The sequence below is a fragment of the Rattus norvegicus genome, chromosome 12, assembly GCF_021556685.1.
Source record: "Rattus norvegicus strain SHRSP/BbbUtx chromosome 12, alternate assembly SHRSP_T2T, whole genome shotgun sequence".
Classification (NCBI taxonomy): Eukaryota; Metazoa; Chordata; class Mammalia; order Rodentia; family Muridae; genus Rattus; species Rattus norvegicus.
Genome location: NC_141545.1, coordinates 49,608,281 through 49,622,457, shown reverse-complemented (window position 1 = coordinate 49,622,457; position 14,177 = coordinate 49,608,281). Strand labels below are relative to the sequence as shown.

General features: G+C 51.0%; 1 protein-coding gene across 2 annotated transcripts in view; it reads right to left on the bottom strand.

The window, feature by feature from the left end:
* Positions 1–48: 48 nt before the first annotated feature.
* The window catches only part of Svop (SV2 related protein), a 58,507-nt gene continuing 44,378 nt past the window's right edge, over positions 49–14,177 (bottom strand). Inside the window, exons 12-17 of one of the 2 annotated variants that reach the window (XM_087577657.1) lie at positions 12,443–12,519; positions 9,116–9,223; positions 6,668–6,779; positions 5,446–5,527; positions 4,084–4,173; positions 49–1,618 (exon numbers count right to left, since the gene is read on the bottom strand). In XM_087577657.1, the coding sequence (XP_087433783.1) occupies positions 1,412–1,618; positions 4,084–4,173; positions 5,446–5,527; positions 6,668–6,779; positions 9,116–9,223; positions 12,443–12,519 (676 nt within the window). In that variant the 3' untranslated portion in view covers positions 49–1,411. 2 annotated transcript variants of the gene reach the window in all.

Sequence of the window (14,177 nt, the reverse complement as noted above, 5' to 3'; positions counted from 1 at the left end):
TCCAGTGAGCTGTCACTGATACACGGTGACCAGATTCAAACCCCGCAATGTCCGTCACCAACGTTTTAATAAGAGATGAGCGCACAACGCACATTTGGCTCCCTTGCGAGGTGTCCATCAAGCAAAGCGGCCAGTTTCCTCTGGCCTTTGATTGGGGCCTGGCCATCTCCTTCCTCCCCCTGCGTGCTTCTTTCCTGAATCTCAGAGGGGCGGCTCGTGCGTTCCGGAATCCGGGAGTACACGTGGACTGCCTTCAGACCTACCTTCCTCCTGAGGCCAAGACAACAGCCTCCTGTCTCCCTCTGAGATGGGCTTTCCTGATCCTCGAGCCGGGACATCCTCCCGGGACCCGCCTCTGTAGGACCAGCCCTGCCCTTGACAGAGGAGCAGGAGAGAAAGCAGAGGCAGAGCCGGAAGGGGCAACAGGTTCTCCGTCCCAAGACTTAATGGGCCGGCACTTGGTGCTTTGCCATGGAGATCCCTAAGCTCATGCCGCCACCTACACACAGACGAGTCTGGAAGCCTGAGGAAACCGGGACTCGCTATGTAGTGGGGCTGAGTGGGGGTGGGAGGGTAAGAGAGAGGGCCCAGAAAGGCCCTAACTGCTTCAGGGGTGACTCTGGCTTTGGTTTTGGCCCTTAGTCTCCCCTCTGCTACGCCTCACTCTCCGATTTCCAAGACAGGGAATGGGTTAACAATTTTCTGGGTCTGTCGCCTGGTGGGTCCTAGCTCTCCCCAGAAATATAACAGGACCCTCTGCAGCCAGAGACAGAGGCTCCAGAAGGGGTCAATGGGGGATGATGCTTGGCTCAAATTCACAAGCACATTCTTCAGTCAGTTTCTACCCGGCAGGCCCTGAAGAGACATCTAGAGGGGCCCAACCAAGGAAGCAACGGGGAGGGGGGTGTCTCAGGCTCCAGAAAAGCTGCTCTAGTCGGACACTAATTAGCTTGTCTTAATTCCAAAGACATCCTGGGGCCAGGGTGCAGGAGAAACTTACTGGACAAAATGGCGGGTGTCACAGGGGTCTGGGCTGAGACTGTATCTATGGAGATCTTTGGACAGTGGCTCTCCAAGGGTATGACTGGGTAACCACGTGACATCTGCTCAGCTGGCCCTGAGCGCCCTGGGACCCTCCCACACTAGCAGCTTCCCCCATGCAGATCCACGGCGACGTACAAACCTTCCCCCACCACGGAGAACCCCCTGGAGTGAATGCAGCCCCATCTTCCTGGGGCGGGCAACCCTCGATGAACATAGGCCAAACACAGTGAAGACACAAAACCCTGTCGGTCCACTTCGCCCACTCGGGGAAAGTTCTTGATGTCGGCAGTGACCGTTAGTGGCCCAGCTGGGCTCTGCCAGCTTTCTAGGCTCCGGCCTCAAAGACCAGCTCAACTCCCAGGGGTCACTACTCCTGAGAGCCAGAGTTCGACCTGGGGACGCCTGTGCTGTTTGTCCCTCGGCCAACCATCTCCTGGCCCCACTCCCGGTGGCTGGACTCCTGCAGTGCTCGGCCTTTGGTCTCGATGGGCAGAAAGCAGGAGGCCAAGGCAGCAAGGAGGCAGCAGCCACTGTAGACGGCCAGGGTCAGGTACACGGAAGATTCCAGCATCACCTGCGGAGGGAGATGCAGGGGGATAAGAACGGCTTCTCCGAGCCGTGGGCAGGACACGAGAGCACTTCACCCCGCCGGCCAAGCTCCGGGTGTGGTGATGGGCATTTATAGTCCTTGCTCTGAGAGGCTGAAGTAGGAAGGATTGCTTGAGTTCAAGGACAGCCTGGGCTACACAGTAAAGCCCATCAGGCTTGAGATTCTGCACACCGCCAGGCATAGTGGGTACCCATCACCCCAGCATGTGTGTGTGTGGGGGGGTGGTTACGGGGGTTTGCGTGGGCTGGGTGGGGCTGATCATGAGTCCAAGTTCTCACCAGACATATAGTAAGAGCCTGTGCCGAAAAACCCAAACCAACTCAACAGGACTCCCAAGCAATTGCTACGGTCTAGCCTGGGCCACACTCCCTATCTGATGACAAATGTCAGACCACAGACAGGACAGAGCTGGGTGCTCTGTCCCCGAGGGACCGGCATGGAATGAAGACATTCTGAAGAGGCACATGCTGCCCTCCCTTTGGCTATCAGACTGCTTTGAGGCAAAGGTCCCGCAGAACTGGGAGTCGGGATTGGCTGTACCAGGGATCTTGTGCCAGGAGGAGGAGGAGGCGGGAGCCTGGGGTGGACCAGAAGGAGTCTGTGTTCTGGGAAGAGATGTCAGGCTTCTGAGCACAGACAGGCCACCTATCAGCTGGAGCTGATGGAGGGGACCACAGTGTGACCAGGACCACTGAGCTGTGTGAACCACTTGCCCTCTGCTTCAACCTAAATCTCACACGGGGACCCCGATGATGGACTTGGGGGGCTGCCACTCTTATGGTTTCTCTCCCCAGTGAGGCTGTGTAAATGAATCTCTGCTTTTCTCCCTCTCTGTCTTTTCACTCGGCACACAGAGGATGGCTCGTTAGGATCTGCAGGATCCAGGCTTTGGTCCTGACAAGTCCGGGGACATTAGAAATGACATAGAAGGGACAACAACGCAGAGATAGATGTTAGCACCCCAATTTGCTGAATCACCCAGAATAGTTAAATCGGTGCAGACTGGGAGCAGGCTGGTGTTTACTCGGGGTGGGCACGACCCCTAATGGATAGAGGGACTTGGGGGACGGTAATGAGAACACTTTAGAAGTAGACAAAGTGGGGTGCACAGCGGCATATGGTGTTCGAATGCCACCAAATGATTTGTTAGAACACAGTCCCTTCTGGTGCTACTGGGAAGCCTCTTAGAGGCACAGCTCCAACTTCAGCAGTTTCCTCCCACCCCAGCCCCGCCCAGTCCCAGCGCAGCCCCCACCCCGTGGGTGCAAATTGCTGACCACATTCAGGGGCTGCAAGAGTTTCTTAGCTCCTGTAGACTCAGAGAGAGTCCAACCTGCACCTCTTCCTGGAAATCCGAGCTCATGTTAACTAGGCCTACTTCCTCACAGCCCAGGACCTCCTCCCTTGGAGACCCAGCTTTATCTGGCGGGACTGAAGCCACAGACCCTCTCTGTGCTGTGTAGTCTGTCTGCCTGTGGAATTAATAAGGCCTGAAGGATACAGGACACTGGGACTTTCTTTCTTTCTTTCTTTCTTTCTTTCTTTCTTTCTTTTTTTCTTTCCTTTTTTTTTTCCTCTTTTTTTCGGAGCTGGGGACTGAACCCAGGGCCTTGCGCTTGCTAGGCAAGCGATCTACCACTGAGCTAAATCCCCAACCCCCGGGACTTTCTTTTGAATCTATGCACTTCTCTTCTCCCACCCCAGAAATTGCTCCCCCCACCCCGTGTGTGTGTGTGTGTGTGTGTGTGTGTGTGTGTGTGTGTGTGCACGAGCATCACATGTGTGGAGTCGAGAGGACAACTTATAGGAGGGACTCTTTCTGACTTGTGGTTTCCCAGGTACCAAACACAAGTCCTCTGACATGGCAGTAAGTGTCTCACCCTGCTGAGCCATCTTGTCTGCCCAAATCTTTCAGGCATTTAATAAAGAGACCTACTCCTTTAAAAAAAAACAACGAAAGCAAGAAAGCTGGATATTTAGACCCTAAACAGGAACGGGAATGTTTTGTACCCAGAGTTACCAAATTTGGTAACTCACCCAGATCAGCCGATTCAGAACGGGCGACAGACACCTGTTCCATTGCAAACTGGTGTCTGTTGTTTGTTTTTTGGTTCACAGTTATTTTAGCCCCAAACTCTGCTCTCAAGTCTTCCTCTCACTTCAGCCTACCCAAACTAGCCAGGACTGACTGCCTCTGCTACCCCACCCAGTGTATGCAAATTACTCTGGGTCGTATCTTCTGGTACCTTAAGGGCTTTCTATGCAGGGAAGACCTGAATTTTATTCCAGGATAGTCTGAGTCCCTGCCTGGTGGCTTTGGGCCTTTTATCCTGAGCCCCTCCCCACTTTGGGTAGGTTGCTGGGAAATGTAGTCCAGTCTGTCGGCACAGCCGGCTGCTACCTGGATCTGTATTTGGGGCAGCACTTGCCTGAGCTATGAATGGAGTGATGAGCGCGCCCACTCTCGCCATGCCGCTGCAGGTGCCCAGGCCCAGCGCCCTCGTCGCCGTTGGATACACCTGGAATGTCAGGGTGTTAGCCAGATGTCACGGGGGAAAAACGCAGGAACTCCTCGCCCCTTCCCACCCGGTACCGATGGGAGTAATACCCGCCTGCAGGCAGGATGAGAGACCTGCAAAGGAGCTAGGAGGTTCCCCGGAAGCAGAGAGCATGAGGTTGCCTGTCTCATGGCCTGCTTCATGGTTTTCGCTACTGGGAGGTATTCCACAATTGGATTTTCCTGATTAACAGTGGCGGGGGATGGGTGAGTATGGAGGGCTTACCTGGCATGGTCGGACAATGGGTTCTACCCCAGTATAACCAACCTCCCCCCCAAAAGAACCCCAAAAAACAAAACACCAACTATGTGAACAGTTCAGTAGGGGTTGATGGATACCACGTATAATGCGCAACACACACTTAATTACTGATGTATTAATTGCCTGGCATATGATTGCTACTCAATACAAAATGAATAAAGGGATTAGTACTACAGTTTGGTCCTTTTCCCCCTCCCCCACTTGCTGGAGAACTTAAGGCTCTCCAAACCGAACTTGGCAATGACCTTTGAGCAACTTTGTATGTCCCGTGCGTGCGTGCGTGCACGCAAGCGTGCATACATGCCCTTAGTGGCCAGAAGAGAGTATCAGAGCCTCTGGAGCTAGAATTATAGGCAATTGTGAGCCGCCCAAAGTAGGTGCTGAGAACCAAACTCAGTTCTTCTGTGCGCTCGTAACCACTAAGCCATCTCTTCAGCTCCTAGTCTGGGTTCTCAAAGTCTACACAGAAACCTACTGCTCGGCTGGGTACCAATCACCTATTTAATTAGTTCTTCATGGTCACCAATTGCCTTCTGGCTGAGGTTTAGCCAGGCTCAGAAAAAAAAATTTTTTTTCAGTACTGAGGGTCAAATCCAGGGCATTGAGCAAGAAAGGCAAATGCTTCAGCGCTGAGCTACAAACTCAGTTTGCAAGCTGCGGAGGGTTGTCTCCATGAAGGTAGGATGTGAGCTGCTCTAACCCCATTCACTTTAGCTCTACACTCTTAGGCAGCCTCTGGAATTCTTACACTGAGCTTAATGCTTCTATGAGCAGCAACAACAACAAAAAGATTACAAAGTAAGTGGGGATAAATGAATAAATGAGGAGACACAGGTACCCAGACCCAAGAACCATTGACAATCTGGGTAGACAGCATCCCCACCCCCACCCTATGCCCCACCTCCCTCCCCATGCCCCGCCTTCTACTCTTCATCCCCCTACCCCCATCCCACTCTCAGGCACCTCTCCTACCTCAGGCGTGTAAACGTAGGCTGCTTGGAAGCCTCCAGAAATAAACGCTCTTGCAATGAACAGTAAGAGGGTTAGCACATTTCTGGGGAGGAGAAAACAGCAGGAGAGAGGGGCTTTTGTTTTGTGTCTGATTCTCCCTGCACCATCCCACCTTCCCTAGAAGAACTGACATTTGAATCTGCAGAGATCCCCTGCCAAGCGCCCATCACACCTGCACAGACGCACCCCAGAGTGCTGACAGTGAAGATGGCTCTTACAGAACTCCGGTCTCCATCCGGCACCCTGGCTGACAGACAGGAATGCCTGTGCAGCTGGGGTGAGAGTTGGGGGAATGTGGTCTGAACGGCTGTAGTCCCCAGCTGAGCCTCAGCCATAGAGCATGTGCTTAACATGTGTGAGGCCTTGGGTCCTTGGCTGAGGCTCAGCCAAGCCTTGGGTTCTAGCAGGGCCGTATTTGGCATTTTTAGGCCACTCCAGATCCCCAACCCTCGGCTCCTCTGTTCCTCTTGATAACCCAGAACACCAACCCTTCACTCTAAGTTCCGTCTTTCCCCCCACAAGTGGCCAACTGATTCCCAAACGGGAGTGATCTGGGATTCCTCTGGGGTCAGGTATATATTTAAAGGTTCTTAGGAGTTGGAAAACTAAAGAAATAAGTCTTTGTAACAGGTTTTTTGAAACATGGTATTTTTCCATCAAACAAATCATCTTTAACACAACTTCTGTGGCCAGGCTTGTACTCTGGAATTCTTACACTGAGCTTAAAGCTTGTATGTAGTCACTGTGTGGTGGTTTGAGTAAGAATGGCCCTCATAGGCTCCTATATTCAAATGCTTAGTCATTGGGGAGTGGCACTACTTGAGAAGGATTGGGAGGTGTGGCCTTGATGGAGGAAGTGTGTCATCGGGGGTGGGATTTGAGGTTTCCACAGTGTAGGCAAAGCCCAGTCTTGCTCTCTCTTCCTGCTGCCAGCAGATGGGATGTAGAACTCTCAGCTTCTTCTCCAGGACAACTGCCTGCCACCATGTTTCCCACCATGATGATTATGGACTGAACCTTGAAAACTGTAAGCCAGCCCCAGTTGAACATTAACCTTGAGGTTCTTAGAGAAACAAAGACCCATGGTCCCTTGCTGCCCCGGCAGAGGCTTTGGCCTTGAGCCTGACCATCTGGCCCCCTTACTTAGTTCTGGTGAGGGTCTGGGGGTCCTCCTGACACCCACCTTCCAATGCAGATGAACAGCAGGAGGCTGCAGAGGGAAAAGATGACGAAACACAGAGCCATGGTCTTCTTGCGGCCCAGGCGGTCGATGACCCACAGAGTCACAAGGACACCTGCCAGGAGAGCGGGACAAGGTAGGCGGCTTCTCAGCTGGTTCCTGATGACCCGCCCCATGCCATCCTCTGCCCCTGAGAGTGGACCAGCCCAGCGAATCCATGAGCTCCAGATGCTGGCCTAGCTTAGCTTTCAGGCTGAAGGTTGGCATCCGCTCAACCGGGCAGCAGAATGCCGCGGCTGGGACTCATGCCTCATTGGATCTAAGTCCCCTTGTTAATACGGAGTTGCCTTGTAACCCGGAGCTGATCTTCCCTGAGCCTCCGTTTCTTTATCTATGTACGGGACTCGTAAAATGGTGCACCCTATTTCCATAGAGGCAGCACAGCATAGAGCTTTCAATTAGTATACCATATAGTATATTAGTACTATATAATCATAATTCTATTTTGAGAATACACTTATATATCTATTATTCATCAAAAGGTCTTCTTTTTTTTTTTTTTTTTTTTTTTTGGTTCTTTTTTTCGGAGCTGGGGACCGAACCCAGGGCCTTGCGCTTCCTAGGCAAGCGCTCTACCACTGAGCTAAATCCCCAACCCCTCAAAAGGTCTTCTAAATTAAATACCACCGGATGCCTTTGATTCCAGCATTTGGGATGCGGAGGCAGAAAGATCTCTATGACTTTGAGGCTAGCCTGGTTTACATAGTGTGTTTCAGGGTAGCCAAGGCTACATAGTGGCTAACTGGTCTCAAAAAATTAGAAGTTAGGCGGGTGGTGGCACATGCCTTAAATCCTGGCACTCGGGAGGCAGAGTTCTGGTGGATCTCTGTGAGTTTGAGACCAGCCTACCTGGCAGAGTGAGTTCCAGGATAGCCAAGGTTACACAGAGAAACCCTGTCTCAGAAATTAACTAATTAATTAATTAATTAAAAATAATTAAATGCTAGCAAAGCCCCATTCTTCACATTTATTTAATTATTGCTTATTGTGTGTCAGGGCTTATTCTAGGAAGGTGATGGGTGTTCCAAACAAAACCAAACAAACGCAAACATAACAAGAAGTGAAAAGAGTCAACATTTCCCAGCAGTCACATCATGGAAAGCTAAAACCTCCGAGTAGGTACTCTCCCTTCCTAATGTTATTGAGGGAGACGTTTTAGAATGGCTGTCGGTGTGGGGGCGGTTCTGAGCTCTGCCAGCAATGAGACACTCAGTGTCTTAGGCAAACTCTTACATCGCTCTGTGACCAGGGTATAAGTCCAAGGTGCTGTCTGTGAAGGTGACCCAGGCAAGATGGTGCACTGAGGACTCTGCAGGCTGCTCTGCTTTGGCTGAGCAGAATATAGTGATTATGGAAAAATGGGAAGTGGGGGGCAGGGGTGAGCCTGAGCGATGTTGGGCTGCCTTTAGTTCCTTTTAATAGCATTGGTTCAGCACGGGATCTGAAATTGTCCTTCTTGGATGGTGAGGGAGGGAGGAGGAAGGAGGTTGGAAAGAAGAAGGAGGGAGGGAGAGAAAGAGGAGGCAGGGAAGAGGGAGTGGGAGGGAGAGAGGGTGTTTAAGTTTGGAAGTTTGATGCCCCCTCCTCACATACTTGGTGTTTTGAGGGGAGGGTCCTCCATGGCTCCATCTCTGCACAACACCTCAGCTGCTTTTTTGTTCTAGGCTACCATTCCAGAATTGTTTATACAAAAGCTTTTGAGAGCAAGGACAATGTCCCCTCAGGAACAATGACAGAGGACCTGGCAGCCAGTTATAAAGTCCTGTGTTTCTTAAGCTTGAGGTTCCTCTGTACTGTGGTTTAAACATGTTTTGAGGGATCCCCTAGGAATCATGTGGCTGGGAGCTTAGCCCTCAGTGTACTGATGTTAAGATGGATGGTAGCTATGGCCCCTGTCTCTCTGGCTTCTTGTCTCTCCTTCCACTGGCCCTCTCTACAGTGCTACCATCCCCTAGGAGGTTCTGACTAGAGCTGAGCTGATGCTGGCTTCAGAACTTAGAGCACTAAATCCACTTCTTTGTAAAGTATCTAACCTCCAGCATTTTGTTACAGTAACAGACTAGAGTGGGGGGGGGGGGGCCGCACACACACAGATCTTCCAGCTGGGTCTTCCTCATCGTGGGTGCGGACTGGGCCAGTGGGACCTGACATTATTATGACCCTTGCTACAGTGTAGCTGCAGTAGGCTCTATGCACTGCAACTGTTGCTGCTTACACCCACAGCCCAGGAGTCTTGCTCTTTGAACAGAATGTTTGACCTAGCCAGCCTAACTGGTTAGCCTGCAGGCAGAGTCCTACCCCCAGGCCTCCACTGATTTTTGTAGCGTGTAGAATGGGACCTATTTATTTTGAATCCTGAACAGATGGCAGGTTTCTCTGCCCCAGCCTCACCTGGGAACTCAGACAGGGTGGTCCACAGCAGGTCCATGTAATCCTCTTTGCTGAGGTACTCACAAGCCAGGCTGCATTTGGCTTCCACCGCCTTCTTCCGGCTGGAGACTAGGGTGGGGAGAGAGGGGTAGGAATAGTCGGCCACATAGTTCTACACTGCAGTTTGCTGTATCCCATCCCTTCTTGCCTGTGAAGAGTGGGCTGGGTAACCAACTGTAAAATCCACAGTCTCCAGGGCTTGGGAGTTGCAGTGCTGTGGTTTGGCTCTGAGACACCACAGAAAGAGCTGGGGAAACTGACAGGCTCAGGGGTGAACCCCGAGCAGAAGACAGAGCACTAGCTTGATCTCTCTGAACCCTGCTTCTGCCCACTAGTGAATTTTTATGCATTTTCTCCTATTTTGAGGTAGGCTGTGTCAGCATAGAGAGCTGAGACGGAATGCCTAGCGGCTATGCAATCACAGGGCTGTGTTACGTCAGACCCTCCTAACACTGGCAGGATGCACTTATCGGTAACTACTGATTTCCGTCACATGATGATGAACCCTGTGTAATTAGCATCTCCAAATTGCCTGCTCCCACCACACCACAAAGTGTCCAGGGAAATCCCACAGAAAGACAGAGTCGCTATTAAAGCCTCTTCCAGGGAGAGTCTTAACCAGGTCCTGGGATTCTTATCCTTCCCCTCCCCAGACCTCAACATCCGAACAAGTCTCCCCGCTAAAGTTTACCCAGAAAACGAGAATCCAGAAGTTCACCTGCGTGGCTGTGGCGCTATGTCTATTGAGAACCCACGCCCACCCTGCGGGATGTGCCTGTGTCCCTGATGTATTTCAATTCCCACGTCCAGAGGAATCATCCTGAAATACCGCACCACACTAACAAGATCCAGACTTCACCAGGCCTCCGAAAAGGGCTCCTAGGCTGCCCCCCCCCCTCCATGGAGCCTGTCACTGGACCCCCACTGTTTATCCCAGGAAATCTCTAGCAGGATGAAGGGGACATTTCCTTATAATTGATGCATAAAAAATTATCTATATGTATTCACACAAATGCACCCCCACACACACATGCGCTCTCTCTCCTCCCCCCCCCCCCCCGTGTCACACACACACACTTGCATCTCTTATATAGGATTGCTTTCTTGCTAGGCTACACCAGAATTGTGTAGCCCTCAAAGCTGGAAACATTTAATGTATAGCTCTTGACAGAAGAAGCCAGTCAACCTCTGCCTTCTGACAGTGCAGTGGGTCCTCTGATTGGCTCAAATGTCCACTGTCTGAGGACTGTCCCCTCTGTCCCCTCTGTCCCCTCTGTCCCCTCTGCTCAGTCGGTTATCCCACACACCCACCTCCAACCAGATCTGCAACTGAGTGCTTCTGCAGGGCTTAGCGTAGCCACTTATTAACAGACCAGGTAGCACGGACAGTACCATCTCTTCGAATTCTTACACCAGTAAGACCTTTCGTGAGTAAATGATGGACTGAATTGTGCGGGACATTGAGCCCAGGCCTCATGTCTGCTAAGTGCATGCCTTACCACTGGGCTCTGTTCCCATCACCCAGAGTATAAAACTACTGTCTATGAGCCCTTAGGCTTTACATGCGAGGGTGAATGGGCAAACCCTGGAGAAACTTCGTCCCTTTATCCTACACTTGACTTCAGTAACCGAATTCCGGCGTTGCCTTCAAAACAGAACCCCAACCAGAAGGCTGAACACCTGCGTGCTGCACATCTTCAGTTTGTCAGGTGATCCCTGCCTCACACTGCAAACCCTCTGGGGAACTTTTAAACCTGACTAATGTGTGGGCCTCACCCATGCTGATTAAATTGGTCTGGAGAAGGTTTAAATGGCGCTGGCGCTGTGTCAAAGTTCCCAGGTGGGAGGGTGTGGACGGGCAGTAGAGCACTTGTCTGGCTTGGGGTTTGGGTGGAGGCTCTGGGTTCCACCCTGAGTGGGGAATTCCCTGCCCCACAGGGTGGAGATCCGCGCTCGCGCTCCGGCTGACTCATTCTCACAGGCAAAAGACACATCAACCCCTGCCCGGGAACCGTGCTTTTGGGGGCAAGGGAGCTTGGGAAGATTATTTTAGCTGTGTGCAATTACTTACCTTTAAAACTATTAGTGAAAATGAATCAGGAGACCCCAAGGTTAGGATAAGATAGCCCAGTGTTTGGGGATCTTCTGTAGACAAGCTCCAAGCTGCTGAGTTTCTGACAAACCAGAAGCCGTGGCTCCCAGGAGGGGTTCCAGGACGCTCGGTTGATCTATCTGCGCTATGGGCCCTTTCCTGTCACACTTGTGTGAGGTTGGTACTCATGTCCCCCAGGAACTGCTGGTCCCCAGAGCTAAGTGACAGTATGTAACCTGGGGGACTTATGGAAACATAATGCATTCAGTTTTGTAGAATGCGGTTTCTCCAATTCTACAACTGCTCTTTCTCTCATTCTGTAAGTTGTTTTGTTTTTGTTGTTTGTTTTGTTTTTTTGTTTTTTGTTTTTTTTTTTTTGTTTTTTGTTTTTTTGAGACAGAGTTTCTCTGTGTGGCTCTGGCTGTCCTGGTACTCACTCTGTAGACCAGGCTGGCCTCAAACTCACAGAGATCCACCTGCCTCTGCCTCCCACATGCTAGGATTAAAGGTGTGCACCACCACCGCCACCTGGCTCTACAAGTGCTCTTAAAAGCCCTGTAGGAGACTGGGCGTGATAGCTTCTGTGTGTTCATGGCCAGCCAGTGTGGTCTACCTAGAGAGTTCCGGGCTAGCCTGGGCTACATGGTGAGACCTTATCTAAAAACAAAAAGCCTACTAGGGAGCATCTACCTATAGGTGTGAACACCTATAATTCCATCCCTAATCCCTGCACCAAGGAGACTCAGGTGGGAGCCTGCTGAGTTTGAGGCCAGCCTCGGCCTTAGAAAACAAAACGAAACAAAAAATTTGGTATTTTACTTATTTAGTTATTTTTGTGGTGGGGAATGAACCCAGGGCCTCACACATGCTAACTGGGGGTGCCCCCTTTGCCCTTAGAGTGGGTTCTCCTTCGGTCTTTTGGCAGAGCTGAAAGACCTTCGCATCCCTTCAGCGGAGTGCAGGCTGAAGTGAGCTCTATCTGAGATGCCTCTGTTTATCCGTACACTCCGCTAACCTCAGAGCCCAAGCCCCCACAGGGTAAGGTGGGCTGGGCACGTGCCAACTCGGTCATCGCAAAGTTGCCCAGAGTCTTGGGAACTTGGAATTCATGCCATGACAGTGAGGACAGTAGCTTGCAGGGGAGCGAATGTGGCTGCTCGAGGGGTGGGGTGAAGGTGGAGGGGGGTGGTACTTACTGCTGCAGACATCTCCGGCCTGGAAGAGTTCTGTGGTGAGCAGAACCAAGCCGTAATAAGAGAAGGCATTGGAGAACCTGCAGAGAGCACAGAGATGTCAGAGAGGCCAAGGCCCCTCCTGGCCCTGGGAAGGTCTACTCTGTCCCTGACCTTGAGCAGGGAGGTGGCTATGAAGCATCCTGATGGAAAGGACCAAGACAGACAGAGTGACATTCCCACTGGCACACACAGGGCATTCTGGGCCGGCATGGGGGATTGAACATGATTTTTTTTTTTAATTTCAGAGTGTGGGGGGCTCACATCTTCATTCCTGCATGGAATCTGAATTCGGGGTGCACAGATCCAGAGCATTCATAAGACAGCCATGAGGGGGGGTTGGGGATTTAGCTCAGTGGTAGAATGCTTGCCTAGGAAGCACAAGGCCCTGGGTTCGGTCCCCAGCTCCGAAAAAAAGAACCAAAAAAAAAAAAAAAAAGACAGCCATGAGGGGACTCAGACACAACCAGAAGCTGAAGCCGAGTCTCACCCGTGGTTACAGAGATCACAGCGAGGTGATCAGCAGGTTCTCGGGTTCTGTCAGTCTGACTAAAGCAGTTTTGATTGGCTAAAAACATTTCCTTCATCTTCTATATCTATTTCTTCAGCCCAACCTGCATTCTTGGCCACTGCAACTTCAAGCACAACATTGCTGTAATTATGTTACACGTGAATGTCAGACACAGAAGGTGGGAGAAATTGTCGCTTGGCTCGTGGCGGCGATGTGTGTGTTCTTTCACCGCGGCCTTTCACCACGGCGGCATGGTCGCCTGACAGCCTCGTTTGGTCAGATGTTAGGAACGAGCCCCCTGGTGCGGTGGGATATAAACCAGCATCCAGCATCCATGTACACAAGGCGTGGCCCTGGCTCTTCATGGGGAAATATAAAGAAGAGTCGCTAGAAGCAAACAAACTCGGTGCTGAGGATCTACGAGGCCGACTGATGTGGAAAGACAAAATTACCTGGGGCCATCTAAACAGTCATGTGTTTGCCTGCAGTCTGTGTCTGACCCAACATCCTCTCAACTCTCAAGTAAAACTGCTGGAATGGATCAACTTAGGGGACCACTCTCTCCTACCAGTAAGTAGATAGGAAGACAGATTATATATATATATATATATATATATATATATATATAGATATAGATATAGATATAGATATAGATATAGATATAGATATAGATATAGATATAGATATAGATATAGATATAGATAGATATAGATAGAGATAGATAGATAGATAATAGAGATAGATAGATAGATAGATAGATAGATAGATAGATAGATAGATAGATAATGTACCGGCTGGTGTTGTGTGTCAAGTTGACACAAGCTGGAGTTATCACAGAGAAAGGAGCCTCCCTTGAGGAAAGGCTTCCATGAGATCCAGCTGTAAGGCATTTCCTCAATTAGTGATCAAGGGGGGAGGGCCCAGCCCATTGTGGGTGGAGCCGTTCCTGGGCTGGTGGTCCTGGGTTCTATAAGAGAGCAGGCTGAGCAAGCCATGGGGAGCAAGCCATGGGGAGCAAACCAGTAAGCAGCATCCCTCCATGGCTTCTGCATCAGCTCCTGCTTCCTGACCTGCTTGAGTTCCTGTCCTGACTTCCTTTGGTGATGAACAGCAATGTGGAAGTGTGAGCTGAATGAACCCTTTCCTCCCCAACTTGCTTCCTGGTCATGATGTTTGTGCAGGAATAGA